Raw genomic sequence first — 27,996 nt, 5'->3', positions numbered from 1 at the left:
TCAAACAAATAACAGATTCCCTTGGTTCGCTATTTGTTTTGTACGTCCATTCGCGCCACTGTGCTTTCGGCTTGGGTACTGTTAGCCGGCAAAATTTATAATTTTATTTAATTATACTTTTGAAGTGCTCACCGCAACGTTTAATTATTATAATCAAATTGAAAAAAAAATTTACATAAAAGAAAATTCTTAGCAAGCAGCAAACATGATTCACGTGTCGCAGGATATGATTAGCAGTGTGACGGACCCAATTACGGGGGAGATCGCCCATATACACCGTTTTACTTTGGTGAACGATGTCACGAAAACGTATGTGCAGGTAAGTGCTTATTGACACATTTTTGAAGTGTTTCGTTAGGTAGCTGGCACTTATGTCGGTATAAATGTATGTACATACATATGAGCGCTCTCGTGCCACTTGTTGAATTTGCGATTTTGCTTGGAAAATTACTTTGAAGCAATGATAAGCGCACAAGTGCTGCCGCACACTTGGTATCTTAGTGATCGCCTTCTCGTTTGACCTTGACATTGTGGACTCCACAAAAACGGGTTTAAGGCTTCTCACTTATTTTTGTGGAATATTTGGTTGAAGATAACTTCAAATCTCTAAAAGAATTTTTTTTGGGCGGTACACTCTATGTTGTACTAGACGTTTGATTGGAAGCTATAACCTTTATATACTTATAATTCGATGAAGATCTTCCTCACAGTACCCACTTAGCTTAAAGCAGCGATTTTTGGGTTTAAATACAAAATACTTTATCAAATGTTTTAAAACTGTAAGAGCATTTTTATTAGAATGGGTAAAAATAATTTTTATTTGGCTTGTAAGTTCTTGGACACCTCTCAGCAAATATGTCCAACTATGAGTTATTGATTGTAACGAAAAGATCCCCTTCCTTACAATTTTTGTAATTTTCCTTATTATTAGATCGAAAAATTAAAATCTCTTTTCCAACTAATTGAAAATATATCGTTTCATAGATTTCATGGACCATTTTTATACTAATCTATTTTATACCAAAACGATGTGGGATGAGAGTTTTGAGAATGTTTCGAGAACTTCTTCTGTAGTGTTATGTGCAGCAACGCCAGGCCGATCAATCTATCTTTTGTGCAGAATATGCGAAGAAAACTATGGATAATGGAGTATAGGTCTACATCGTAGTTCTTCAAAGTTTCCCATACAGCAGTCGGTAACTTAATGTTTTTTGACTTTTGCTTCCGTCCCCAATGGCACCAATACTTCTCTAGAAAAGCGCATTTTCGAATGTTCGCTGATTGTATCTAACAGAGGAATGGAGACTGAGACCCTGTACTCTTCGCAATTTCACACGCCGAAATTATCGCTTTTTTCTCAGCCGGATATTCTTGGTTTCGTTTCGTCAGCTTTCAGTTCTGTCGCCATTTTTTCGTTTCTGAATAAATGAATCGTAAATGTTTCTCAGAACAGATCACAGATGGAACTGAGCATCATCTATTTCAAGTTCCCTATCAAGCCGGGTCGTTTCAAGTTTAACACTTTTAGTTACAGATCTGATTGGATTTATTAACAATTTAACCAGCAATGCCTCCCATAGCTCCTATCTGAATCCGGCACTGCGAATACTAATACAAATAAAATTAATTTGAAGAAGATTACCCCGAAACCGATTCTTTATTAATTTATCGAGTCGACAAACTTTGCACACAATCTGTATTTGTTCAGGTTTGAAACATGAGAGTACAATCTAATTGGAAATAAAGATCGATCGCGTTAATTTCTTCAAATTTCGGGAAAAATTAATTAAAAATTTAGTTTCCTGAACCACACGAATTTTTTGTTGTTGTTGTAGAATCCTTAAGCATCGCTATGAACTAAACTGAGTAAAATTTTAACGAAGCTACCACGTAAATTCTCTTTAATATATGTACCTATCGGACTATGTTGCCTTGTGTTAACTTCATAACCCAAAGCACGTGAGCCCCACTAGAGGTCTAAGTAAGAATCAGTCGTATTATTCAATTTAAATCAAAAGTTTTGTATTACCACACTTCTCAAAACTTAAGGCGATGAGGCGCCAATAACCCTTTTTCATATTAATAAAATCCGAACCCTAAATTTATTTATTTGCCAACCGGCTTACTTGTCTATTCAATCTATATCCATATCAACAGTTGTTATGCCTTAATCCATCAAAAATATGCACAGTTTCATATATTAGTAACTGTCATTCGCCGCTTTATGGTAAGCCCCAAGCCCAAAATATCCATAACCTCAAATATTAACAATGAATATACATATATAGTACATATGCTGTCTTTGCAATAATACGTCGAATATTAACATGTTGCAGCCTCGGCAATTTCAAGCAAACATTTATTGGACAATTGAGTATTAGAAACATGTAAGCAAAAGTAGAGCAAGCCGATGGGTTTATGGGTCGATCGACCAACCAACCAACCGACTCTAACTGCCGCTTGTCGAGGTAGTTAAAAGAGACATAACACAAAATGCCATTTCCGTATCACGAGCTGACTATTATCACAATGCAAACCCAAACTCCCCAAACGCCATACCGACAGCGCAACAAATACCAGCTATCAATGACAACAAATGAACCGAAGACAGGCATAAGACATCAAACAATCCTTTTTCCTAAGCCTAGCGCACACATGTGCCTTCAACCACGGCAGCGCAGCACTCTCTAATTTTGTGATGCCATAAAACGCCAAAGCAGCCATTCAAACCACATGGCCGAGACAATGGCTGGTACATACCTACATGGCAGCAATAACATTAATGTATCAGGGTCCAATGACCTCTTAATAGCAACAGCGACAATTGAGGCGTGTTAAGGGAGATGTTAAAACGGTTTTCGAAGAAGTGACAACATTAGAGGCAAGAGTGAATGGGCCGCTTTCGGTTGTCAATTGCGAAAATGTGGACTGTGGCATGAATTGAGAACCCAAAAAATTATATTGACACTATTAGTAGGGTTAATCGCCGAAAGTAACCCAAAAACGCTTTAAGTTTGCCAGCACAGCAAACAAAGCAATAAATATTCAAAGAAAAAAAGGAAATCCTTTTAAAGTCAAAAGGAGTGCAACGAAATCAATACTTATTGAAAATATGGTATTGGCGAAAGCAGAGGAAAAAAACACATTGGCGAGAAGGGTTGCGCAATTATCGAATGGTGATAATGATGGCGAGGACAGCATCGCATTAACGAGTTGAAGTCGTATAATACTGAGAAGGGTAAAAGGGTGCGACTTTGAATTATGTGTAAGCCTTGTACATCTACAAAGTAAATATTAAGCGCTGGACACTGGAAATAAAAATATGTGTCGGATTTATAAACAATATTTTATTTTTAGGAAATCTGTGAATACATTTTTTACCGGTTTAGCTATATTACGAATATAAGATTTAATATTTATAAAACTTCTGGTACCAAGATAATCGAACTTTTGAAACTCGATGTAATATTCATCCTCTTATCGCTTGTACTGGTCACTAACCATATGGATGATTTTGAAAATGAGAGCGTTGCTTACTATGTAATCAAGAATAAAGGTCTACCCGTCCTAGATTCCGGTTGAGTTTTTCAGGGCAAAAAACGATTAATCTCGATTTCAGCATTACTGCAAATCCCTAATAATTTTCCAATGGAAATATCTTTCCCATCGAAATAACTTGTTATGGGGTCTGTCCTTAGTCTTTTTATTAGCACTTTTTTCACATAACCTCAAAATTAATGTGAAAAGTTGGAATAACAATGTTTTTGGTTCCAGTTCTTTACCATTACATCTCTACTGGTATATAGCTTAATGCCTGGAAGTGGGTTTTGTATACGTAGGATCCATACCTCGCTTGGTTATCGCTTGATTTCTTCGTAGCAAAATTAAGTTAAAGCTCACCTCTCCGATTATTGTCCGAACTGTCCCCAATCGTATTATGGGCATTGACCAAAGCCTGCTTCCTTCTGCTGAAGCTCCGCTCTTGGTGTATAGCAAATACAAGCCGATTCATGGAGTATACCCTCTTTCCTGGCACCCTTTGCTGCCCTCACCGTAAAGTCGACTATGAAAAGTCTAAAGTGAATTTTTGTTCCTCAGTATTGCCGTTCTCATCTTGTTAATCACGCTCGGGGTATATCTAGTACTCCCCTCATATCCCGGTATCGAATACTCAGAATACTGAGTTGATACCTTCTCCATCTTAATCGTAAGGATGTAGCTTTGGCCTCCATCTTCATTTAAAGACTTTGCCACGCTCACTATCCTCTAGTCGATACGGATTACAACCGCGGTGTATGTTCCGGGTCTACGACACGAGGTATAATGACTGCGGCTGAGGTGCACAACCTTCAGCTTTGCGTTTTTCCCCAGGATTGGAGTTGTTCTGACTGCTTTTCTTATCCATGTCAGCGACAGGTTGGCCTTGCGTTTCAGAATCTTACCTTAGTTAAATCAGTCTGCTCTACCAAAAGAAGGCATTGATACATTTGGCCCCGAGTTCATCCACGAGAAGAAGGTTTCCAATAGCTTCATCTGCACTATTTTTCCCCACTTATGCGGGGTCGATGAGCACCATAATAAGATGTCGTTTCGCAATCGGTTCTCTCTCTATCGACCGCTGCCTCATTGGGATTCGCAACTGCTGGCTGCAAGGAAAAGCACTTTAATTTTCAATCAAAAACATTTTGCTCTTTTAAACAAATCAGCTGGTTTTATCTTTGTTATAATCTCTCTCGGATGTACTCGTAAGTCACTCGACAGTGACAGTACTATTGTACGGTCTTGCCACCTACATCTGACCCTAACATCTAGAAGCCTCCTGCTCCCTAGATATCCCGCCCTCTCTACATTATCATCAGAAATCCAATCATTCCGCACCAATCACACACTCAAGCCCTTTCTTAACCTGAGTCCAACTAAACGCTGTATGACAATCAGGTCAAAACGGGTTGCACCTAATTAAACCTGCATAGCATAAGGCGAAACGGTGAGACATACAGCCAAACATACAAGCATCATACAACGTTGCATCGAGAGGTGTTTTCGGCAACCAGAGATCGTGTTCGCTGTTTCCCACCACAAAAAGCCATAATATATGGTGCAAACAGCACGTCGTCCGAGGCTTCAATCACTCCACAAAATGTGTCATACTTTGCCTACGATTACCTGCAGTCGCACCTCCACATTCGCCAAATGGAGTAAAACATATTTGTGTCAATGGTACAGTAGAAATTGTAATGGCATTTCCGTATAAACATTATCATTACCATAGAACTGGAAAAAATCGGAAGATTTCATGGCATAAGCACTGATCCATTTCATGCCTTACCCAACTTAAAGAAATTATTCCGTCCACAAGACATCCATAAGGTGATACTCAAATTTTTGTCGGTCGGAAGCCTCTCCATCTTAACACTTCCTCCTGACTGTCAATAAAAGGAGATACAGATTGAAACATATTGGGTCTCATATCTTTAGTAAGGCTTACGTTTAGATTCAAGCACAATTTCCTCAAGGAAAACAAGTTCGATTAAAATATGTGCACTTGGCTTTATCACAGAGTAACCTATATAAAAACCAAAACCAAAAATATATGAGACAGTAGATATTACTAACTTTTTTTGACTGATCTAAAAACTTACTTGCAAACTTTCAATCTTCCGGTGTAATACAAGTATTGTATTGCAAAATCCCTCTTAAACACAATCTTCGAAATCCACAGATTCAACAAAATGAGAAAATGTGTAAAATTTTCCTTATGCCACCACACGAAACCTTATTTTTACACTACCAAATTGATGTGTGTCAGTGGAGGCTGTCTCTCACGAACACCACGGGAAGCCATGCAGATGCAGCACGTGCAACACAGAGCCTTCCGCCGCCAGACAAGGGTCTTAAGTTGGTACACATTCGATATGGCTCTTTTCCGCTGCAATGCATTAAGATCTGAATGTTTTCATTAAGTCTCTTCAGGATTTTCGCAACATTTATCCGAAGTGAATCCTCTGATGTACATACATATGTGTGTGCGACTGTGTAGATGTATGAGGCAGAAGCATGGGCAGCGGTCACTTGTGAAGAAAGAAAGTCGAAAGCGTTCAAATAAATGCATATTGCGAATCTGCGGAAGTTTTCGGAAGTGTTAATGTGGCGTGTGTGGGCAAAATATGACACAACAATTAACATGGTGCTCATAAATATATACATATATACTGATGTACTTTATGCAGCAGAGAATATGGTTCATTATATAACTGTTTCGTCGTGTGTTTACCAAATTTCTTTGTTCGTTGCAAATTGTTTCTTTGCTATAATTTCTTTCGTAAGGTTATGTTTTTTGCAGTTATATTTCAATAATTAATACTATTAACAAATATAATTGTTTATATTTTTTTGTTTAATCCATGCTCTAAATATTTCGTTTATTTATTTATTTTTATTTTTGTTTTTGCATGTTGCCTTATCATCGCTTTACTGTTCCGGGAATCGCATATGGAAATGAAAATTACTTGCTAATCACCGTTATATCAATTATAAATAACGCAAAATACTTACAAATTCACTAAATATAATAAACTGGTGTTGAAATTGCCGACAACCTTTCCCGAAAACCAAATCTGAACAAAACGTATTCAAATTTCTATTAAATTTACGCAAATGAAGGTCATATCTTATGGTGCCGCCATCTTTTCTCTCCGAATTCCAGATGAATCCGGCAAATTGCAAGACGTTGTTCTGGGCTTCGATTTAATACAAGGTAAGTGCTTAAGCATATATATTTTTATGCAGATTCATCACACGCATAAAACAAAAAAAAAACGATGACTTCGGTTGCACCGAAGCAATCGAAACCTGATTTCGATGGACTAGTATATATAACAGCTATATACTGTACTCGTTCGATCAGATTTATTTCGGATTACATATTATCGTAGATGACGCTGTTGTCTAATGCAATATCCCACGTCAAATTTCTTAAAGATAGCTCATCGGCTTGTTGCTTAAAATGATGTCGAGCACTTCCCTACTCCTTATTGTAACGAAAGTGGATTCACAACCCACATTTTCTATATTTAAGTAAGAGAGAATCACCTCGTGCGTTGCAGTCCGTATTGCCCCATTCCGAGTGCTGAGTGTTCGCTTCACATCTCAGATCAGTGCCAGCTTGTGTCGCCTTCAGTAACTCTTCAGTCTATCACAGCCTCTGTGGTTGCCTTTCGCGGGTAATAGACTGCAGCCAAAACGAAGCCCGCTCCTGCCCTGTCCTTGCACTGCAACTAGGTATTATGTCAGGATCTCTGAAATACGTCCATCCGGTAGGTGAGAGGCAGCACAGCCATTTGGATTCCTATTTTTTGAATTGGTTCCTTCTCCAACCTGGGGGTATTTGGTATCCCTCAGCCTTATAGAGCTCGGAGGATCCTGAGGCATTATTTGCCCGCCTTTCCATTTCGTGGTTTAAGTAGTCTAACTCCTCTTCGCTACCTCACCTAAAAGTCAGGATTTCGTCAACCAGGCAACGGCTCCGAGCCCCCCTACCTCGGACGCGGATTTGCCACCTTTTCGCTCCTTCGATGCATGGAATACACTACTCTTACCCTGTTTAGCGCTACCTCAGGAGTCTCTCCTTCCGGAGGTGCCGTAGGTACCACTTTAAGCTGGCACCGCACACATGCCCTTACTGCGAGGATCATCAAGCCCGCCGGAGTTATCGCCCAATGATAGGGCAGGCACTCGGTCCCCCCTTTTCCTTTTCGTCCTGAGGCCGTTGCATGAACACATGTCATCAACATCATCTTTGGCATGCTCTTCAAACCGCGCCCGCTCTTTTGACGAAAACGTCTCCAGGGAGTTAAACATCCGTTTATCCCCTGCATTCCCCTCAAATAAAAGGTTTCCCATACAATGGCCTGAATTTAATCGTACAGTTTCCTCAAGAAGGAGATTGTAGCGTTTTAAATTTTTCGGTCTAATGTATGTTTATGGGCAAAAAATAGTAAGACTTTGTTCTTATTTTTAAATTCAATGATTTAATTCGGAATGCACCACACCTCGATAATCGAAGGAAACTGTGAACAGAACCTTGAGTTTTGACCAGTTTTAACGTGGTTGTTCCGGCTTCGGCTCACCATTGACACGTTATTCGGCCGACTTATGGTCTGCTTCTGGGATGCAGCCTTAGATCCAAGATTAATTGTCAATAACAATACGTTTAATAGCATCCGCTTATTGTTTCACAGACGTTAATGTGACACTGTTTTTTCAAAAAAATTTAGTGATTTTTGAACCAATCGGTCTTTTACTTTTTTGAGGCCCAACTTATCTTTCAAATGATTTTCACTGATCCGTAAGGTATTCAGTGAATCCGTAAGAACCAATGATGCCAGTATGATCTCTGACTGTTAATCGATGATTCTCAAGTACCAATTCCTTCTTTCTTTCCAGTTGTAAGATAAACGCGTTCTTTCACTATCTTTCAAAAAAACATTATGATAATTTAGTGATCGGAAAGCCGCTCTTATGCTTCAAGCAGTTCCTGCTGGACTGCTTTCACGAGAACTTAGGAACCCTCCTCTTTGGTCGACCCCGTCGAAAACGAGGCGTCACCCACCATTTGAGCCGTACTATCCTTTTCCAAGTGTAAAGTGCCGTAGTTGCTTTCTTTACCGTATTTATTTTTGGTTTCGCCTCAAGCTCTACCATATACAGTAAAACTATTTCTATGAGATGTATTGGACTACTAAGAAAATTATAGTTTTGTGTTTATGACTTCACCAAGACCACATTCATTTGTACGAAATTTGTTTCACAACGCTTACAGGCTTTAAGTTCTTGTACGGATCAAAGTTGGCGTTCGGTCAGATTTCGTAGACCCGACTCTGGTAGAAACGGTTTAGTGTCTGAAACATCTGCCGCGACAAGCATCGAAACGAATGCTTTAAATGGTATTTTGATAATTTTGTTGAAGAGAAGCAAATGTTGTCTGAGGACCATAAGCTTCCCTTTCTGAAAGGGAAGCAAAACAGTTTTTAAACAAAAAGTCTTGTACAACAAGGACGACAAGAAAGATGTCTTTCATTTCGTTCAAAAAAAAATATTCAAACGAAGATTGCAGCAATAATCAAGCTATATTCTAAAGAGATATCCATAGAAAGTGGACATATCTTCATGTAGGTCATAAAGAAATTCAGCTTAAACAAGTGTTCCACTTTCACATGCGCCTAGGACAAATCTCCTAAAAAAACTAAAAAACCGAAAATGCCACAATTTCGGAAACTATTAAAAGGTTTTAAGCCAACGGACAAAAATCTCGCTAGAGGAAGGCATAAAGAAGAAGTGTCAGTATTAGTTACTGTCACGGATGCATGAGCGCATATACACACACACATGTGCATACATGCTCATATGGCGGCATAAGTGTCACAAATATGCTTTGCACCGCACGTGACGTGAACACATTTCCCTTTAACAGCGTGGCAAATATTACACTGACACTGATGGCGAGCAAACAATGACACAAACAGCTTAAACAATGGCTGTGTTAAACTAGCAACGCTCCAAATGGTGGAGCCCGAGGTGGAGGCAACTGCAAAAGGGTTAACCGGAAAAAATAGAATGTAGAGTCTACAAAAACAGCCGGAAGTACCGGATGCACACAAACACTTGGCCATCTGGAGTGGTCAGCTAAAGCCACGTACGTCCGTCTGTCCGGCGGTATGTTCACATACGAATGCAGCTGACTGTCCGTCGCTCCGGCTGTCTTCCTAAGCATGCGTGTACTTTGCACCAACTGAATTTTTCCCATATGAGCCAGCATACGCAAGCTATTTTTTTTTTTTTTTGTTTTTTTCTCGGCTTACTCACACTCGCTGTTGAGGGCCAATTTGGTGTTACCACTTGTAACGCTTCGAGGGTAACAAATTTCCCACTTAAGCGGAACTGACGCGTTGCAGCACGGCGAAACGGAAGACAAAAGCAAAAATCGCAATTCACACCCGGAGAAAAAAGCTGAGAGCAAAGCAAACAATGACAACGGCAACTGTGGCCATAAAACAAAAACACTAACAATAGCAACGGGCAAGCCGACCGTAGTGGCTCACAACTTGAGTGACCTCAGCAAAAGTGCGACCCGTCTGCGACCATAACCAGACAGAGCTGGGGTCATGTGCCGGATGTGGTATGTGTGCGCTGGTCATCGCACTAAGCCACCGAATACTGCATTTTTGGTCACTTCATGTGCTTCGTGCGGCGCGCTAATACGACGCTGCCAGCAATGAAGACAACTGGCCACCAACGAGGGTAGCAAAACTCACACCTACATACAAACACACACACAAAAACCACTTGACCTCAAGCGGTTGTCTAGCGTATGAGTTGAAAAAAACGCCCTCTCGGTTGTCACTAATGCCGCCTGGAAGTGGCCCGCCGCGTCTATATACGAGTATGTGGCATCCGAAGTGACGGCGGATGTCGGATGGCGTATGATTGTAGTGGTACTTGGTATGCAATAGTCACTTCCGGTAAGTCTGTTGCATGCCACAAAAACAGCGACAACAACAAACTCACTCTCGCATGCAGAGACACTTCAGCAGCTTTACCAGCTGCCAAACCAAAGTGAGAGCTTATGAGAGCCCCGGACGTCAACCCTGCGCTGCTAAGCGAATTAAGCGCACTCTTTCGGATGGAATTTTTTGCGGTCGCACTCTTACGTATTCTTTTCGTAAAAGAGCTTATGCTTTTGGTCATTTGTATATTTTTAGACTAGGTGATAATGTTGATAGGGTTCCTAATAATTTCGAACAACCTGGACTTCCAAAGAAATTTGGCTTCATGACAGCTTAAAAATATTTCTAAAACTTCACTCGCAATCATCACGCGAACTGAGAAAACTTTGGAAGGTCTTGGGTCTATTATCGAGCTCAGCAAAAATTTGACTATAAGGAGTCAGTTTCTTATACTTTCTTACGGCCGGTCAGAACATGAAGATTCATGGTTTTAGTACTTTTATTCCACTAACTTTGAAACTTGGGAATCATATGTATATTATTACTTATTTCCACTTACTATCGAATATATCTTCACATACCTAATTAACATATTCTTCTCACTCCTCTCCATTCAGATTACGAAGATGAAAGTAATCCGTACTTTGGTGCCACCATTGGACGTGTTTGTAATCGCATTGCAAACGGCCGCTTCACGATTTACGAGAAAGAAATTCAAGTTAGTCTAAATCACGGTGACCATCACTTGCATGGTGGCTCAATTGGTTTTGATAAAGTGGCATGGAATCTGAAGGAAATTCATGAAAATGGTGTCACTTTCTGTCATCGTTCACCAGACGGTCACGAGGGTTATCCCGGTGAACTATTCGCCACTGTGCGTTATACACTGCACGATGATAATACTTTGCGTATTCATATGACTGCAAAAACAACAGTAACAACCGTGGTCAATATGACAAATCATTCGTACTTCAATTTGGCTGGACATGTGAGTATTGAAAGTATATATATGTATAGCTATTATTTTATTTGTAATAGACTTAATGTGTGGTGATGCCAAGAATACATCTTTCGGGATGAAATCAGAAGCGTTAGTGGTTTGGTCGGCCAAAACTGCCTACTTCGCAAACCCTTATCCGGTAGAGAGGAGGTTCTTAAAAGAGAGCTTATCAGTGAGCCGTATGATCCAATAGATGACTTTAGTAATTCGCGTCCCGAAATCTGTAAGTGTGGCCGGGTTACGATATATGGAACTTGACTTCAGTATTATCTGATTATACATCAAAGATAAAGAACTGCAAAGAAAAAATGCGTCATCTTAAAGGCTTTTTCTGATATAGACGAAAACACATGGCGGGCGGCAATATTGATGTCAAACACATACCTAGAATTGTCGAAAATATTGAGAAAGCAATGAATGTCCCTTTGCCCCTTCAACTAATCACATCATGTTTCGAGATCCCAGGCAGACTAAAAACCATTTAGAACTTTTTATATTAGGCTGGATACAACCTGGATCTTAGCAGTCGATTTCAAAGCTGCTTTTGACAGCACAAAAGGACCTGCCTTTATGCGGCTTGTCTGAATTTGATATGCCCACAAAACTAATACGGCTGTGTTAACTGATGTTGAGAAAAAGCTTCGTCAGGACCGGGAAAGACCTGTTCGAGTCGATTGATACCGAATGAGGTTACCGACAAGGCATCTATCGGGCGACTTCTTCAATCTATCTGTAGAGAATATAATTCGAGCTGCAGAGCTGAATAGAGTAGGTACAATCTTCTACAAGAGTGTACAACTCCTGGCGTACGCCAATGATATCGGTATCATTGGCCACAACAACCGGGCCGTTAGTTCTGCTTTCTCCAGCTTGGACAAAGAAACGAAACAAAGAGGTGTGATAGTGACCGAGGGCAGGACGAAATATTTCCTGTCATCAAACAAACTGTCGTCGCTTTGGCGACTTGGCTCAAACATCACTGACACACTGAGAGTATTCGACGCAGTACTCGCCGGGGGAAGCAGAGAAAGACCTCCTCTCCGTTGGAAAGACCAGAAGGAAAAGGACCTGGCTAGACTTGGAATCTCCAATTGACCCTAAAAATTTAAAAGGAACGACTGGCGCTGTTGTAAACTGGCCAAATGACAATACCTGTAATGTCAAGAATTGAACTATCTACTTAAATGAGAGTATCCCACAGAAGCGCCGAACTACGGTCAAAAGGAGCATAATTGTGATCTATGAGGACAACACCTGGCCACACAACGGTAGTGAGTTGCCAGAATTTTCAGGCGCTTGGTTTGAATGTGGGTGATCAGTATCTGCTGCTACTTATCTATCGTTATTGATTTTACTGGTGAAAAATATGCTTAAAAAGAAGCTTATGAAAATCGACTGTCCTAGATTTAATTTACGCACGTGACTTGTTCGTTTCGACACTCTTTATAACAACTAAAATATCGGGATTTGATACTTTATAAAATTGAAGCGAGTTTTAGGGTTTCGTAAATCGTTTTCATAAGTATTTTGATTTCGAATTTAATGATTAAAAATGTAATATTAAATCACTTATTTCTTATGCCTTTTTCAGGACGCCGGCAGGGAGGCGCTTTACCAGCACACTGTATCGATATTCGGGCGTGATATAACTCAAACCGATAACTACTGTATTCCAACTGGCATATATCTGCCTGTCGTTCACACTGCCTATGACTTTCGTTGCGGCGAAAATCTGGGTCGACGTATACGGCAAATTGAGGATAGAAAGTTGGGTTTCGATGACAATTATTGTGTGACACAGGACGGAGCGGATGAGGATGGGATCGTCAGAGTGGCAAAGTAAGTTTGACAAGAAGATTACTACGCATTGTACAAAATTAAAAAAAAAAATAAATAAAATAAAAATAATAAAATAATAAATAAAGATTAAAAATTGAAAAAAAAAAATATTATAACATAATATGTGAGACATTTAATAATAATTATCTGGATTACAAACGTTTTCGCTTCAATAAATACCTTTCATAACATTGCCTTCTTCCGTCTTCGCAGGGTTGTCCACCAACCGACTGGTCGTTGGATGGAGGTCTATAGCAATCAACCAGGCGTGCAATTCTACACCGGCAACTTTCTGCCAGATGAGCGAAAGGGCGAGGTAAGTCAATGTTTCTTTAATAGCAAAAAAAAAAATATTTTCGATTATTGAAGTGCAAGATTTCCATATAAAAAGTGGGGATTAAATGTATTTAAGAGCTTACAGCAGCATTTATTATACTCACCACACTCCTTCCACATAACTGCCGTAATATTTTGCACTCTGCCAACCAAATACGCCAATCAAGCGCAGCGAGCAATTAGCCGTTTACTCTTCATGTAAGGGGTCGGTTCAAAAAAATAATAATAAATATCATAGTGCTCAAAATACCGTTGCAGTTTTACTACAAAGTTACTAAGCGGAAAACGGCTTTGCTTGAGCTAAAAGCAATGCAGTGAACTGTGTTGATTTCCTCTTGGAAGTGTGGGCAAGAGTGAAGTGTTGTGTTTTTGAATGCAGAGAAACATGAGTGCATCAATTTAATTGAATGGTATAACAAGAAGAAAAATAACTAACCGATTAGCTGATGTGTTAAGAAACGAATAGGGAAGCGCTTAGCTCGGGTGGGACTGAACATTTTCTCACGCTTACAACTTGCCAAGCTCAATGGCGGGGACACAGTTAGGGATATATGAGAGTTGAGATAATTTTTTTAAACGACTTCACGCCTTTTCAGCACCGAAATTAATATATCTACAGAAACTTGTCAATTTAATTTAACTTAGACCGATATATATGGTAAAAAGTATAGTAGAAAAAATCCATTATTTTTGCATTAAATTGAAGGACTTATTAAACATAGTTAGAATGATCCCTTTTTAGGTCAAATATGCATCGTTTTGTTCAACAAGTTGCTATTATTTTGAAGGTAATTTCAATATGCCACTTTTATATGTTGAAAATCAAGTCCTTCTTGAGTAGAAAACTGTAGCAGTTGCTCATCATAAGCTTCCTTTGCGACTTCTCACTAGTGTATGAGTCCTAAAGTCATAATATTCGTTATTTGGCGCCGAGGGGTATCTTAGCATTGTTACTATGAAAAGAAGATCAAATTAGACGATTTTCTGTCTAATTTTAGTTACAGCCCCGAGGTTATCAATTTTGGTATCTGGGGTTTGAAAATTAATAATTCGCTTTCGACAATTTTAAGATGAGAAATGTCATATATGACAGATACCTTTGTGCTAAATATTATTCCGATATCTTTATTGATGCTTAATTTATATACATATTGTATAGTAAAAGTATTTGAAATGAAATAAGGTGGAATTGGAAATTTTATGAAGTAGACATGGTTGTAGCAGAATTTCGACCACTTGATTACCTGGTTACACTCAATTTAGCTTAAAGCCATTTTTTGGTCTTGGCAATTGTTAATTTTAGCCCATCTACAATAACGATCTCCTCAAAGTTCCAAAGAATATTAGTACTGCATTTCATAAAAGCTGATGCACAGACACACATAAGGAATCCACTCGGCATCAGCTAATTATTTTAATCATAAAGCTCTACAAGTATATCTGTCTCAATTATTTAGTTATACATAGATATTTTCAAACAAAATAACAAAACTTTTTTACCTTGTGCAAGGTTTTCAGAGGGAATAGAAATGGTAGCGAGTACCAGTGCCCAGGTGTTTACAAACAAAAATTTTAATTGTTTGTGGTGTTTGCTATTAAAATGAGGTAACTCCAAATCACATTTTTCTATTTAATGATATACAATTTGATATTAGAGCTATAAATACTATGATGTTAAGTATTTTAGTCAGAGTTAAAAAGTTGTAATTTCAGTCATACATGGTAACGATCATTGTGATAAAAAATCCAACAAAATAGCTTTGGTTTTGAAATTCATTTCGCCAAGTCCAATTTCTTCTGTTTAGATGTATTTTCCTTTTTTTCTAACCTTTCTATATATGAAGGTTTTCATTTATGTATGTACTTTATGAACATAAAAATTGTTTTTTGTTTAAGTCTATGTTTAGGCCGACCTTTAACCGTCTTTTTAACTAAATTTACTTTTGATTTTTATATTTTTAATATTCTTCTTTTTTTATATACATATATGTAATATCAAGAATATTGTGTCAAATGTTCAAGTTAATTCCAACAAAATTTATGAAATTGAAAGTATTTTTTTTTTACATGTCTTCTGGATGCTTTGCGTCAGATCTTTTAGTGGGAAAAATTATTATCATTCGAAAGAATATTCTTTGGCATTTATTTTTTGAAGATTATCTCTTACAAATTTTGGCTGCGGCTACGTTTCAGATAGTCCATTCGTTGAGTTCAATTTCCGTGACGCGTGATCTGTGAAAAAAGGCTTTTGAATTTCAGCAACTTTTATTTTGGATATTGCATTATTTCCTATGCTATTAATCCATGTCTAATTTCTTAAAGATATCTTGTCAAGTGAAAAAGTTTTCCATGCAAATATTTGATTCCGAAAGGTCAGTTTGTATGGCAGCTTTATGCTATAGTCAACTGATAGCGGCGGTTCCGACAAATGGGCAGCTTCTTGGAGGGAAAATAACGTTGGTCAGATTTAAGATCGATGTCTCAAAAACTGAGGGACTTGTTCTAGTACGAGTATATGGTATACAGCTGTACGTCTAGATAGAGATGGCTAAATCAACTCGGCCCGTCATGCTGATCATTTATATAAATATATATTTTACAAACTACACGCTCTGATTCAAGTTGGGAGCATTCTGCTATTGGCTTGGAGCTTTCCTTCTTCCATTCTTATAGAAATGTTCCCTCGTTAGCTACAAATTAATTAAATACGAGATTCCATAGCGTAGAAGTATTAAACCAAGTGATGCCGGCTAATTTGTAAGACTTAAGAAAATAGTTGCTGCCTTTTTTATTCAGGTATATGATCCACATAAAGAAAATTAGAACAGAGTTTTATCAATGCCTAATAATTAAAAATTGAAAAATTTTAACTTAATACCGGCTGCAAATATGAAAAGTTTCCAGGCAGTTAATTGGAGTTACTTCATTATTAAAACGTATTGAAACACATTCGTAGGAGGCTAAGGAATGTGGAAATCCACAAACCACAACAACAAAAGGCGATAAGCCTCAAAATTGTAAAAAAAAGCAAAATGCAGCAACAACTATTTAAGTACAGTTTTACAGAATTCGCCTGTTTGTTGTTGAAATTTCTACGCATTGTTGTTTGCCTGTTTACTTTGTGTTGTTCCTCCAATTTAGACTTGCATACACATTTACATATACCTACACACATATGTACATATACCCGGGCATCACACGCTTTAATGGCGCACTCAATTAGCCAACGATGTGGCAGCAACCGCAATTGAGCAACTTTCAAAGCGCAAAGCAAATTTTCAAATGAGTTGGAGGCAAGCATAACTTTATTGAATGCAACCTAGTGTGTATGTGTGTGTGTGCTTACATATGTGCATGTAAATGAGAATAAATGCACATAAGCATTTCAGGAGTTTATAAACAAAATGTATACCAACTAATAACTGTGTATGTGTGTGTTGGTATGAGTGCTGGTGGGCGCTCATATAGTGTTGCTTGCTTATTTGCCGCTGACCACTTCGTTGGCGGCATGAGTGCTGGCAGAAAGTTGAAAACTTGCACAAAGTGTTGTTTGATTTGCGCATTGAGGAACGCACAACAACAATAATAACAATAATTCACGCCAGTGCTGGCAAATAAAAATGCAAACAATAAAGCTTTGCGTTGGGGAAAAGCTGTAATAACAACAAAAATAAACAACAATGGTTAACTGAAGGGGTAAAATGGAATTCACAGTAAAATAAAGCAGTTTTGAGCTAATGCTTGCGTTTACATAAAACGAAGCCGCAGTGCAATAATAATAAACGATTTAAAATAAAATATATGTAAATAATAAAGCAACAACAATAAAAGTACCAACTACGTTAACAATAATTACGCTGAAAAACTGACAAATAAATTTCAATCAATATATGTAGCAATGTAAACACAAAATTTTAGCGGTTAGTATTGCTATAAAGGAAACCATCATGGCGTATACGCAACTTTTTTTGTAAATGTTGTGCTTTCAATATTCAGGCTGCTAGTTTACTACGTTTTGCTTCCATGAGACAAGTGAATCTCCCTTAAATTGTTTTCTATCGGATGTGATTTTTCACATCTCACCTTGAGCTGATCAAGGATATGTTGTCAGCTTGTGGAGAACCCTATAGGCATATACTTGTATACAAAAGAGTTTCCACTAAATTACTTATGATTTGAAGGTTAAAATTTTAACTAGGACAAGAAAAAGCGTTAACCTCGGTTGCAACGAAGCTTAAATAATGTTTACAAATACAAAGCATTCCTTAAAAGAACTTGATTTTGATTGGAGTTTGTATGGCAGCTATATCATATAGTAATCCGATCTGAAAAATTTCTTCCAAGATTACACCGCTGCTTCGTTCAAAAACTCATGCCGAATTTGGTGAAGATATCTCGTCATATAAAAATGTTTTCCATACAAAAACTTGAGTCCAATCGTTCAGTTAGTAAGGCAGCTCTATGCTATTGTGGCCCGATATCAGCGATTCCGTCAAATAAACAGCATCTTTAAGAGAAAAGGATGTCTGCAAAATTTCAAATCGATATGGAATCGTAGATTACCTAATATACGCTGTTCAGGGTAATCGTGTATATAGACCTTCCTCTTGTTATTATACTAAGTGACCACTGTTTCATGAAAATGTACTTAACGCAAAAAAATATTCTCCCATACTGATCTAATCTACTAGGCTAGGTTAAAAGATCATTCCTGCAACAAAAGCCTCACGTAGCCCGCCAAAAGTATGATGCCAAAACGTTTCAACTTCCGTGTTGCTAAAACAGGACAATGAAGGAGAGAACGCCTAGGTATTTCCACCTCACCTTCCTTATACAGCCTTGACAACTTGCGTTCAACAAGACTTTTAACCGCATAAATTCCTGTTGGACATAGTCCAGTGAGAACTTCTACGATAGTAGTTCAGGGAAATTCCTGGTCCAGGCCAAAAAGAGGTCGCAATAACACAGAACTTGGGCATTGACCAGCGCTTGCTAAGCTCAAGCGAGGTCCTCAGATCCAGCGGTAGAACGCAAGTGAACTATAGAGGTAAAGCTCGTTCCCAATTCGATATAATTGAGACAAGGATGCTTTCTTGCAAGCTCATCGATTTTGCAGTTTCAAGCGATTCTACTATTATTGACCTCAAACGAATCTAATAATTGAGTAGTTTTTTTTTATCGTGAAAACGTACATTCCTTAACTAGCTTTAAGCGCACCTTGAGCGAATACAACGTTAGTATTGCTGCTCTGCTGTGGCAGTGTGTTCTGAGCACAGCGTGCACCACTATCTTAATCGCAGCCATTTCTGCTGGAAAACACTATAGTGGTCCTTACAAAAAACTTCCCCTTCCCTTATCGGCTCGACTCATCCGTGAAAAAGTTTACTACACTTCTTCTCCAATGATTTCGATGATTCGGTTCCAGAAAAAAATTAGTTAGGGTAGCCTTTGGGTCACAGTAAGTTTTAAGTTTTCTGAGTCTGAATCTAAGTAGGAAACAATTTCGGAAAATTCCTGTTTGAATCCATATACCCAGCTTCCTTTACTCTTACAGCGGCATTCGCATCTTCCACCTATATACATGGATACAAAGATCATAAAAGTTGACATAATCCACGCTGCGCCACAGATGCCAATGGACACGTTCAAGTTTGCCAGAATTCGTCTCGGTACTACAAGGGGCTATCCACAGAGTGGAATGCTATTCCTCCTTTTATGGAGCCTTGTCCTGGCCGAACTACTCGTTTTTATATCTAATAATGGAATCCGCTGTCAAGGATATGCAAACGATATTGTTTTTATAGAGGGTCCTTTGGGATATCGTACAAAGAGAGTTAGGTCTTGCTAAGGGATGGTGGATTGAACTGAACATCAACACTTCGAAGACGAGAAAAAGGCCCCTGTCTGGCCTCAGAAACCTAACCTTTGAGGGCACTTATGCTTTGCAATCGCCTGGAGTGATGGGTTGGACCTAGCATCGCAGACTTCGATAGCACTTCAACTATCGAATCTGCAATGACTCGCCTGCTAGGGATAGTACAATCAAGTGGTACACCGACAGTTCTCCATGCCTATGGGAAGTTTACCGACCATTTCCCAATCCTCTTTGCTATAAGTCAATGAGTAAAGATAAACCTTCAATTCCAAGGCATGCGCCATGCCATGTTGCTAATGGGTGGTTACAACCTAAGTTAGTTAAAATATGTCATCAACCTCCCAAGGGACAAACTCAAGCTAATTGTCGTTTTCTACATTGGTCATTGTAAGCTCAAGAAGCGCTAATATAACAAGGACGTCTTATGCAATTTCCGGTTCTGCGACATGGAGTCCAAAAATCAAGAAAATCTGCTAATTGACTGAATAGCAGTCTGTAGGTGCAGGAAGAAGGCCCCTACATTCATGTTTCCAAATAGGGATCATATCGCCTCAATACCACATAGAAGTATATTGGAATTTATCAATATGCTGGAGCTAGCTGAGACGTTGAGACTTAGGAGAGGGCATAATTGACATAAGGTTAGGAAGTGCAATCCTCTCTTATTTTTCTGAGAACAGCCTTAGTGCTTAAAAGCCTTAACCACAGCCAACCTTTGTCCATATATTATCACAAATCCTTCTTAAAATATTGAAAACTCATATTTATTTGCTTTTAGAGCCAACTCCAGTATTACATATCCAGTGCATTTCTGAATGCAGCGCTGCATTCTTCAATGCACACATGTTTACGCCGCTAATTACGTTTAAAATTCAATTAGAACGTGTTTTGCAACTAATTCAATTGAGTGACTGCAAAGTGAATTTCGTAGCGTAGAGTAATAGAAATCACATTTAGTGCAATATTTAGCGTTGTTTTTGTAGCCGAAAGCACACACCGTATTTTTCGTACGCGCTCACTTCTTGAAGGCCAACAGCGTACTTTATGATTGTAATCGTACAATTTCCGTTTCCGCTGCACTTTATTTCACATTTGTCGCTCGTGCTCGTGTGGCTACTTGCCGCCTTGTCTTTGTACGCGTGTGTGTATATGTGTGTAGTTGGGCGTGCGTGCAACAGGATGCCTTGATGCAGTCGAGCAGCAAAACAGTTTTGTTAGCTGAAAAGTGGACATTATTATGACTGGCACGTGTTTATGCCGCAGCGCCGCACTCACCGCTCACCCAAGCGTATTTTCTTGCCCTCGGTCGCACACAAGCACGCAGTATTGTCGAAAAACTAGCCAAATACAATAAAATGCGAAGAAAATTAGAACAATACCGTTACCGAGCAGCACACTTTCAATTGCAGTTGGCCTTTGCTGCAGCTGCAGGAGGAAAAGCGCTTTTGCAAGCAAGTCAAGTGTTCGCATCTGCAACTATGATTTTATGCGTGCTCTTGTTTTTATTTTTCGTTGTTGTTTTTTATTTTTAACATTGAATTTACACTGTGCTGATTCGGTAGTTCTCTTTGCCACAAAGTTTGCCACACCTAGAAGAAACGTCGGAGATCTTATAATCCGTCCGTATAGATCCTTCTGTCTGTCTTATGTTTGAGATATCAATTTGAAATTTTGTATACCTTCTTTTCTACTCAATAGGCTACTCATTTGCTGGAGCCAATGATATAGGACCAATGTGGCATATAGCTGCCATTTAAACTGACCGATCAGAATCAATCCTTTGTATGGTAAACTTTTTTGTTTAACAATATATCTTTACGAAATTTGGCCCGAATTATTTTTTAATGTAAGGTTACAATATTTGAATAAATTGTTCAGATCGAATCACTATAGCATATAGCTGTCCTATAAACTGAGTCATGAAGTGCATGTCCTTGTATGAAAAACGTTTTTATTTGCAAAGATATCTTCACGAAATTCGGCATGTATTATCTTCCAAGGCTGTGGTATAAAGTTTCAAAAAACTGTACGGATCGGAGCACTATAGTATATAGCTACCATACAAACTGACTGAGCAAAATCAAGAAAAAATATTATTTTATACCCTTTAATGCTATGAAAAATGTGTATGTGAAGGGTATTATAGTTTTAGTGCAGCCGAAGCTAACGTTTTTTCCTGACTTTTTGTTTCAGCCAATGGTTTTCTATTTTTTGCCCATAAGCACTGTTTTCCGCTGGCCCATTGTTTTTGCACTCGCATGCGTGTTTGCTCGGCTGCAGGGTTATTCATTAGGAAAACATGTGTCTTGCGTAAACAAGAAAACGCACACACGCGCATACACATACACACATACATATCTAAACACACAAATACAGTTTGCGCGTCCAAGCGCCAAGCACATCATACGAAAACAGACAGTTACCGCTTTACACATACATGCATACATACACATATAGATTACATATTACAAGCATATTCGCACAAAAACAAATAGTAGCCGCATATGTGACTCATAAAATGGAATATATGTGCATTTATTAGACAGCTTTACCGCCTGTGGCATGCTGACTAGCCATACGTGTCGTGAGCGTTCACTCGCGTGCATTTTACATGCGCACTCTCACATGCATACAGACATACATTTACCTAGCGTTTTAGTGCTGTTCCAATCTGTTTTTAGTTTTTGGCCACAGTTTTATTGCTCTGTCTACAGGCACTCCAACATTCAATACAATGAAAATGCATTAGCCGTGCATATTTGTATTGCTGGTACGCCAGGTCGTATGAGTATTACCCGATCACACACTGGCAAACGTGGGAAGTGTGAGTAGTGAGTGACTGCGTGAAGTGCAGTTTTGTTTGTGCTTCAGAAAGGCTGTTACCCATCCGGCATGGGTCCTAGTACTTATCACTGCTGTAAAATAGACGAGTTGTGGAGAGAGATTTCTTCAAATAATATGCCTGCTTATATGCCTTAAGCCATTTACTTTCCAGCAGTTTCAATCACTTTCCCTTGCCCAAACCAAGTTCCATTAAATTTATAGGGATAAAACCTTGCTCGAATAGAATCTCTGAAGTTTACTACCTTACGACCAAAAATTATCCAAATTCAACCCCCACACACACCGACTATTTGGATCTAATACAAAGTTTTTTGAAAATATCTATCAATGTGTGAGATGTTAGTGAAATTCGATGAGCATTCTTTCCTAAGAATAGTATGTTTGAATGTCAAAAATAGGTAAAAACTGGACAATACTTCCCTTAGATCCAATATAACTAATATCAAAGCTTTCAAACATCCGGCTGATTTTACTCCATATGATTGGTGATTGTATGTGAGATACCTTAATGAAACCCGCGGAACATTCTTTTAGTGCATGGCATGTTATTAATATGTATTTCTGACAAAAATAGATAAAATAGGGTCAATGCCACCGCCACCTTCCATATTTTCCTCGAAGAATTTCTCGGCCTTTGATTCTTGCAAATTGCAAGAATATATTATTATTACATTTATTAGGAAAAATTTTTTAAATAATTTTATATATTTTTATACCACTCCCGAATTGATCTACAAGTACTATAAATGCTTTCCTCCTATAAATTCGAATAAAAGTGTGCATTTGAAGTCGCTGCCAGGCAAATGCAAAACATCACACACTTCTCAACTGCTCCGGTATGATTTAAGCGTATTTGCGTCAGATTTCATTTTAAATGTATCAAAAATCGATTAGTCCATAGTACTAGACTTTTTTATCTTTTTACAGTGTGACTTTTGTTTATATATAAAATCGCACGTGTAAAGCTAGTTTGATATTATTTTCATATTAAACCGCACGACCTTTGAATTTCTATGGTATGCTACTATTAAATATCAAAAAAGGAGAACAAAATTTAAAATGTTATATGCGGCAAAAATATATAATAAATCATCAAAAATGAAGTATTCATCTTCCTGTAAACTATCATTCCAAACACTTTATTCTTCATCGGGCTTAGCTACAATTCTTTAGCTCAGATGCATCTATCTTTAGGAATACTAGCAGGTCTATTAAAAAGTCTCCGGCCCATTATAGTAGTTTTAACACATTTTTTTTTTTTTGCCAAAATTTATTTTATTCAATATAGTTCCCCTCAAGGCTAATACATTGATTATAGCGACCCTCCACCTCTTCGATGCCACTTATGTAATACAAGTACGATTTGTTCTCTACTTCAAAATAGGTTTCAGTTTCAACGATCACCTCTTTATTCGACTAAAATTTCTACTCAGAGAGCTTTCTTTAGAGATCTGAGAACAAAAACAACTGGGCTGGGGCCAAATTTGGAGATGGCGGTGCTTGCGGAAGCAATTTAAGCCGCAATTCATGAATTTTTGCCATCGTTTCCACTGACTTGTGTTATAGTGCACTGTCTTGGTAACAGCACTTTCCTCTTCTTTAAATTCGGCTGTCTATGTTTTTCAAGGAAGTCAATAAAATTCATTCCATGCGCAGCCCAAAATACTGACGCCATTAGCTTGCCAGTCGACTGTTGCGAATTTCACGCTTTAGAGCGGGTTCATGATATGTATTCCACTCGGATGCCAGTCGTTTGGACTTCGGAAAAATTATGTAGCCATGTTTCATCCATTGTCACATATCGACGCAAAAAGGTGAGTTTATTGCGGCTGAACATCTTCAAAACGCTGCTCCGAATCATCAACTCGTCTTTACTTTTGTACAAAAGTGAGCTCGAGCGGCACCCACTTTGCACAGAGCTTACTCATAGCCAAATATTTTGAATGATATGAAGTACACGTTCAGTTAATATCCTTAGAATGCCTACTATCTCCAACAACTTCACTTTATAGTCATCCAAAATTATTTCGTGGACTTTTTTGACGTTTTCATCTGTAACAACCTCGTTTGATTTTCCACAACTTTCATGGTCCTTGGTGCTCATTTCACCAAGCCTAAACTTAGCAAATCAATCCTTTGTGGTTTATTTGCCTAAAATTTTATAGGAGCAGGCGTAAAAATAGAACAATCGGTGAGTCGCCGTCCACCTTTAGTTGAAATCCTATATCTTAGGAAGTACTAAAGCAATTTCAACCATACATATACATATGGTGTGCAAGTTACCCAAACACACCATAATGAGTGAAATCGTGTGACAACCACGCTTACTGTCCACATAACAAATTTTTAAATTCTATCTGATTCCTTCACTTTACAATACTGAAATCAAAGTTAAATGAAGTGATAACTGTGCACAAATAATGCCGTCGAAATGTTCGAAGTCGAACTATATCTTTTCAAAGTCACACATACCAAACATGTGGACCCCAGCGCATATTTCTGATATTCAATCAAACATATAGCCTAATCTGTGAGATCTAGTATTGAAATTCGAGAAAAATATGTTTGCGATGACAACATGCCCTTGTACCAAAAAAAGGTAAAATTGAATCAATACTTCCCTTAGCCCCCATAAACCTAATATAAATTTCCAATTGACCATATACCGTATATATTGGTCAATATGTAAGAGATTTTAATGAAATTCAGAAAGAATCTCTTTCTATTAATGAAAGTAGCTCTTTGTGCTAAAATTTAGTATAGTATAATTTTAAAATTATTTTCATTGGTTCACTATGAAATTGGGATTTCCCATCCTTGGATTAATGTTTTCCTCATATACCCCCTGTATTAAATTTAGCCCTTTTTAGTGAGTTGATATCACATACATACATATGTATATCTCATTTGAGTTAATTGGGTTGATCTTAATAATGAAACTACCAAGTCAGAAAAAACGCCAGGAGCATCTCCGAGAATTTAGCAGTGAGAGAGTAAAAGTTTCAAGTTTAGACGTTTTGAGGAAATTTTGTCCATCTGGCGTTTCAAGAAAAATGCTTAAAAACTACTTCGCTTATACCTCCAAAACTCATTGACAGATTAAGTTCAAACTTTTGAAACATGTTCTCAAATATATCTACATTCGATATCTCTGCAAAACCAAATCGATTTTTTCATAACTTACAAATATATATAGTCTTTTAATGTAGTATTTCAGTTTTTAGGAAAGATCCCACAATTGCGGTAATTAATCATTATTACATGTGAAAGAGCCATTCACGGATGCCTAAAATGTGAAAACCTTCATTTGGCTCAACCAGAGCAGTAGTTCGTAATACTAGAAACATATTGTTGGTTGCACTTTTATGCTGGAAAAGCGATTGTTATTGATTTGCTATCATTTAAACCCAGTGACTACTGTCGTCACAGAGAACCCGATGTTGAATGCCAATAAAGGCTTATTTCATGGCTAATTTTCTTTAATATCAATATAATAAACATTCCGTAATTTATATTTTTATTCCATAGATTACCTTTATTTGCATCTTCCACTAAATATATGACGATCAAGTCCAGACTGATTAATAAATCGAAAACAAAACTTTTCTAATCTATCAATTCAGCTCATTTATTTACATAGTAATTAATAATATATTATATACATACACACAAATAAATTCTATAACAACAACATTTGCGTATTTCTGGTATTATTTTCATCATGCTTTGAACTTTCTTTTCACAGCCACTCCTAAAGGGCAGAAATAAAGCCACCTACCAGAAGCACGGCGCATTCTGTCTGGAGACACAAAAGTATCCCGACGCACCCAATCATGTGAGTTCAATAGTGGTTACAATTAAACACACGCATACATACACACGCAAACAATATTTATCAGACATACATATATACATTTTCTTACATGCACATATCTGCCAGCATGCCAGCATTTCGCCATGTCAAAGTATCGGACAGTGACTGACACTGACAATGGCAAAGAAAGCGCTTGTAAACAAGCAGCTGTGGGCACAGGAAGAATAGTAAGGATGTGTATAACTGAGGGAAAATTAAAAGAAATCCGTACACACAGAAGCTAAAGAACAGCTGACAAGACCAACACAACAATGACAAAAGCAAACGAAACATTGACGGAAAGTCAAAGGAAAGGATAATACGCTAAAGACAGACAGGATATTAAAGGCTATTCAGCAGATCATTGTAACGCAGCTAGACAAGGCGACCGTAAAAGAGAATCGCAGCTAAAGTTTAACAAAGCGGATTACAAGAGGAATGAGCCAAACTGAAATGGCATACATAAAAAGGCTTAAATAAAATTGACAAGCAGCAAGACAAAATATATAAATAATCACAGTTTACCGTTACGAGTATATAACGATAAGCATTAAGCTGGCAAAATGGCAAAGATTTAATTTTTTTATTTTATTTTATTATTTTTTTTGAGAAAAATTCTGTAACTGTTTTTCAAAAATGTCACATTGTCCTAAAAAAAACAAAAATTTCCATAATTTTTAAATTCATTTTAAATATATATTTTAAATATTTCACTTTCACTTCATTAAATAGAAAACCAATTTCTTATATTTTAACAGAAACACTTCCCATCCATTGTACTAAGACCCGGCGAATTGTATGAGCATGTGGTTCACTATAAATTCGGTACGCTCCGGTGTAAGGCACCATTAACTAGACTCAGCGAAGTGGATGATATTGAATATATTGATGTGAGCAATGCCGATACTTTAGAAGATGATGTTTATGCAGATATTTCTGCTGAGATCACAAGCACATCTAAATCAGAGCTGCCTGACGAAGGAAGTAGAGGACCTTCGCTAGAAGGGAGTAACAGAAATCTTCGCGAAGATGACAAACCACAAAGTTCTGACGCCAGTAAAGAGCCTGGTGAAGAGAAGAAAGAGGCTGCAACATTAGAAAAAATAGAAGAAAAACCAGGAGAGCATACGGCAGAGAAAGCAGCAGAGAAACCGGGAGAGAATCCAGCAGAGCAAATAGCAGATAAAGCAGCAGAGAAGACAACCGAGAAATCAGCAGAGAAACCAGCCGAGCAAGCAGCACAAAAATCACAAGAAGCGGTTCCAGAAAAAATGGAAGTTGAAATTACCGTTGAGAAAGAGGCCAAAGAGGAGCTCAATAAGGAAACGAAAAAGTACAAAGTAGACGCTGAATGTCAGACTGGCGAAGCAGCAGCAGCTCCTGCTAAGGTTGTCAAAGAAAAGAAAGAAGCTGAAGCTCAGACAGATGATGATGAGGAACAACAGGGTGCTTGCGGTGGTGCACCCAAGGAAACAGCAAAAAAATAAAGTACCTATCATATCAGTGATTAATTAGCAAAAGAAATAAGTAATCTACAATATCGAAAAATGTTCTAAATATATTTGAATATTCCAAGAATTGTTTAAATAATAATTAGTGCGCGATAAAATATATTAGAACTTCAATTAAATTAAAAAATATTATAATTTTCATATATTCATGCACTGCATTCGAAAAAGCGAACATACCCAAATCATCATCAACTCTTCAACTGCATCTGTGTTTGTACTAAAAAACATTGAAA

The 27,996-nt window shown here is 37.9% G+C and overlaps 2 protein-coding genes across 2 annotated transcripts in view; both read left to right on the top strand.

Moving 5' to 3' along the window:
- LOC105233441 (galactose mutarotase) lies at positions 1-27,866 on the top strand. The gene is made up of 7 exons (XM_011215531.4): positions 1-319; positions 6,664-6,757; positions 11,123-11,493; positions 13,097-13,344; positions 13,558-13,660; positions 26,145-26,234; positions 27,011-27,866. Exons 1-7 carry the CDS (start codon positions 206-208, stop codon positions 27,737-27,739), a joined length of 1,749 nt encoding a protein of 582 aa, XP_011213833.2. The 5' UTR covers positions 1-205; the 3' UTR covers positions 27,740-27,866.
- Positions 1-27,996, top strand: part of LOC105233437 (probable cytosolic iron-sulfur protein assembly protein Ciao1) — a 390,892-nt gene that overhangs the window by 266,388 nt on the left and 96,508 nt on the right. The window lies entirely within an intron of this gene.

This window comes from Bactrocera dorsalis, chromosome 4 (genome assembly GCF_023373825.1).
Source record: "Bactrocera dorsalis isolate Fly_Bdor chromosome 4, ASM2337382v1, whole genome shotgun sequence".
Classification (NCBI taxonomy): Eukaryota; Metazoa; Arthropoda; class Insecta; order Diptera; family Tephritidae; genus Bactrocera; species Bactrocera dorsalis.
Note: the sequence above shows the minus strand (reverse complement) of the source record. Positions and strands in the feature narration are given on the sequence as shown.

What these genes read in the sequence shown, in the direction of transcription:
- LOC105233441 (XM_011215531.4), top strand. Translation starts at nt 206, where the DNA reads ATGATTCACGTGTCGCAGGATATGATTAGCAGTGTGACGGACCCAATT. An exon ending in ACTTCAATTTGGCTGGACAT is followed by an intron (nt 11,494 to 13,096) that starts GTGAGTATTGAA and finishes TGCCTTTTTCAG; the next exon opens with GACGCCGGCAGGGAGGCGCT. An exon ending in ATCCCGACGCACCCAATCAT is followed by an intron (nt 26,235 to 27,010) that starts GTGAGTTCAATA and finishes ATATTTTAACAG; the next exon opens with AAACACTTCCCATCCATTGT.